The 2,500-nt window shown below is 40.3% G+C and overlaps 1 protein-coding gene across 1 annotated transcript in view; it reads right to left on the bottom strand.

The window, feature by feature from the left end:
* The window catches only part of LOC143036695 (uncharacterized), a 6,913-nt gene extending 5,853 nt beyond the window's left edge, over positions 1-1,060 (bottom strand). Inside the window, exons 1-3 of the mRNA XM_076204296.1 lie at positions 954-1,060; positions 444-781; positions 82-177 (exon numbers count right to left, since the gene is read on the bottom strand). Coding sequence (XP_076060411.1) covers positions 82-177; positions 444-781; positions 954-1,022 — 503 coding nt within the window. The 5' untranslated portion in view covers positions 1,023-1,060. The remainder of the gene's footprint in view (positions 1-81; positions 178-443; positions 782-953) is intronic.
* Positions 1,061-2,500: the final 1,440 nt, after the last annotated feature.

Raw genomic sequence — 2,500 nt, 5'->3', positions numbered from 1 at the left:
GTTAGTTTCCGAAAAAATCCGTAAAGTTGAGTAATCTACAGAGCCGGCGTGCTGTCGAGTCACTTAGAATAAAACAGGTACTTTTTCCCCATGCCTTTCCGGTGCACAGCGTCCTCACGTGCCGCAATCAGGTGTGCACTTGGTGCATCTGAAGAGTATCGTGCCAAGTCATTCAAACTCGAAAGACAAGGCTTCATGTGAGACCAGCATCGAAGTCCCCCCCAGAAGATGGGCCATAAAAACAACCAATGGTTGTACTTTTATACTCATATACTCTTTATTAAACCCTCACGTCAGGACAAGCAACATCTACGCTCGAGCGGACAGACTCCAAATCAAGAGGCTCGAGCAAAGAGGAGACAGAAGCTCGTGGCTGAAGGAGATGCTGAGGGAGAGGTTGTCCTTACTCTGGTCCAGCTCCTGGTCGTGCCCATATATGTTACCAGTGGTACCTGCGGTGGTAGCCGTAGCCGTACTGCCTGTAGCCGTAGCTGGGGTTGCGTCCGTGATATCCATACCCGCCCCAAGGCTCAGCCTCCGGTTCAGGCTCGGGATCAGCAGATCGCCTGCTCACGCTGTGGTCGCTGGCCTCATCCTCAGGTTCGGGGTCCGCTGAACGACCATAGCGGCCGCCTCTATACCTATACTGATGGTAACCGCCGTATCCATAGGGACGACCGTAACCGCTGTGGTAGGGACGACGATAATGTGGGTCAGCCTCGGCCTCAGGCTCAGCAGTCGCGTAGGCCACGGCGACCACCAGCAGGAGAGCAACAGTCAACTGTGGAAATAAAAAAAAATCGGGATCAACATATTGTTCCTGGTCGACTGCGGAGCCGGGGTGCGGGTAGGAATTTCCGCATACACACCAAAGGCACCCGGTCCTGGAAACACTCCACCAGGCTACTTTTAGATTCAAAGCCTCTCGACTCACCAAGACGAACTTCACTCACCAGATACCGCATGTTGAATGTCCGGGGAAGTCTGATCACATCTGGCTTCTCCGGCGGGCGCTCCAGCATTTATAGTGCGGACCCGGCCAGACCGCGCAAGCGGGCATTCCCCCTCCTCGCGCCGACGACCTCAAGGTCATGTCCGCGCAACACCTTCCTCGTTTACGGCTTAGAAGTTGGGGAATACTGTGTGTATATACAGTATACTGAAAAAGAGTGAGATCATAGATTGTTCTTTATATGAGGTTTGAGTTCTCATTTGATATAAGAGACGGCTTCACCACATAATCTACGAGTCTGGTGAAAATATACTTACACCATCCGTGAAAGTGAATAAGAAAACGTAATGGTTTCGGTCACAGGCGAACGTTAATTACACAGCCCTCAAAATCCATATCATGCTGTATTCTGGCTTTCTTATATATTTATCTGTCTTTCTCACTCTATCACAATTTATCTACTTTCATCTATCCATCTAACTATTTCTGTGTATCTACCAATGCCTATTCATTTAGATATACTCGTATACTCATCTACATTCGTCCCTCTCTCCTTCTCTCTCTTTGTATATGTATATATATATATATATATATATATATATATATATATATATATATATAAATATATAGATAGATAGGTAGATAGATAAATAGATAGATATAAATACATATATATATTTATATACGTATATATATATATATGCATATATACGTATATATATATATAAATATATGCATATATACATGTATATTTATACATTGTATATATATATGTATATATACATATGTATATTTATACAATATATATATATATATATAATATATATATATATATATTAATATACATATATGTATATATATATACATATATATATACATGTATATATACATGTATATATATATATATATATATATATATATGTATGTGTATGTATGTATATGTGTATATATATGTATATATATATACATACATGTATATATATAATATACATATATATATACATATATATATATGTATGGCAAGAGTGGTATAGGTAAATTCCAGGAAGGAGCAGAAGTATTTTATTCTCTAACGTTTCGACAGAGTCTTCTTCAGAGAGATAATAGTACAGGCAAATTGGAATACATTGTCTATATATCAAGCGGGTCATCTCACAGGTCGCCTTGGGAAAGAGTCCGCCGTTTGTGCCCCCTCGATGATTAATCTTGCTGTTGTGTGTGCCAAATTTACAAATCCTTCTCTATGATTGGTTGATTTAAAAGTATTAATATATGCAGCTTCAATAGTTTTTCTTGTCGTCTTTTTCATACCGGTGTGTAGGATTTTGGTGTTGTTCCAATTAGGTATATGTCCGTGTTGTGTAGCGTGTACTACTAGCGAATTAGATGTCCTGTGGTGTCGCATGTCATTCTTGTGTTCGTATAATCTTTTTGTTATTCCTCTTGAAGTTTCTCCAAAATAAACTGCATCACATCCACCACATGGAATCTTGTAAACCACGCTCTTTTCATTTTTCTCTTCCGTGTATTGTTTACTGGATAAAATGT

This window comes from Oratosquilla oratoria, chromosome 2 (genome assembly GCF_046742065.1).
Source record: "Oratosquilla oratoria isolate Oo_2021 chromosome 2, ASM4674206v1, whole genome shotgun sequence".
Classification (NCBI taxonomy): domain Eukaryota; kingdom Metazoa; phylum Arthropoda; class Malacostraca; order Stomatopoda; family Squillidae; genus Oratosquilla; species Oratosquilla oratoria.
Note: the sequence above shows the minus strand (reverse complement) of the source record. Positions and strands in the feature narration are given on the sequence as shown.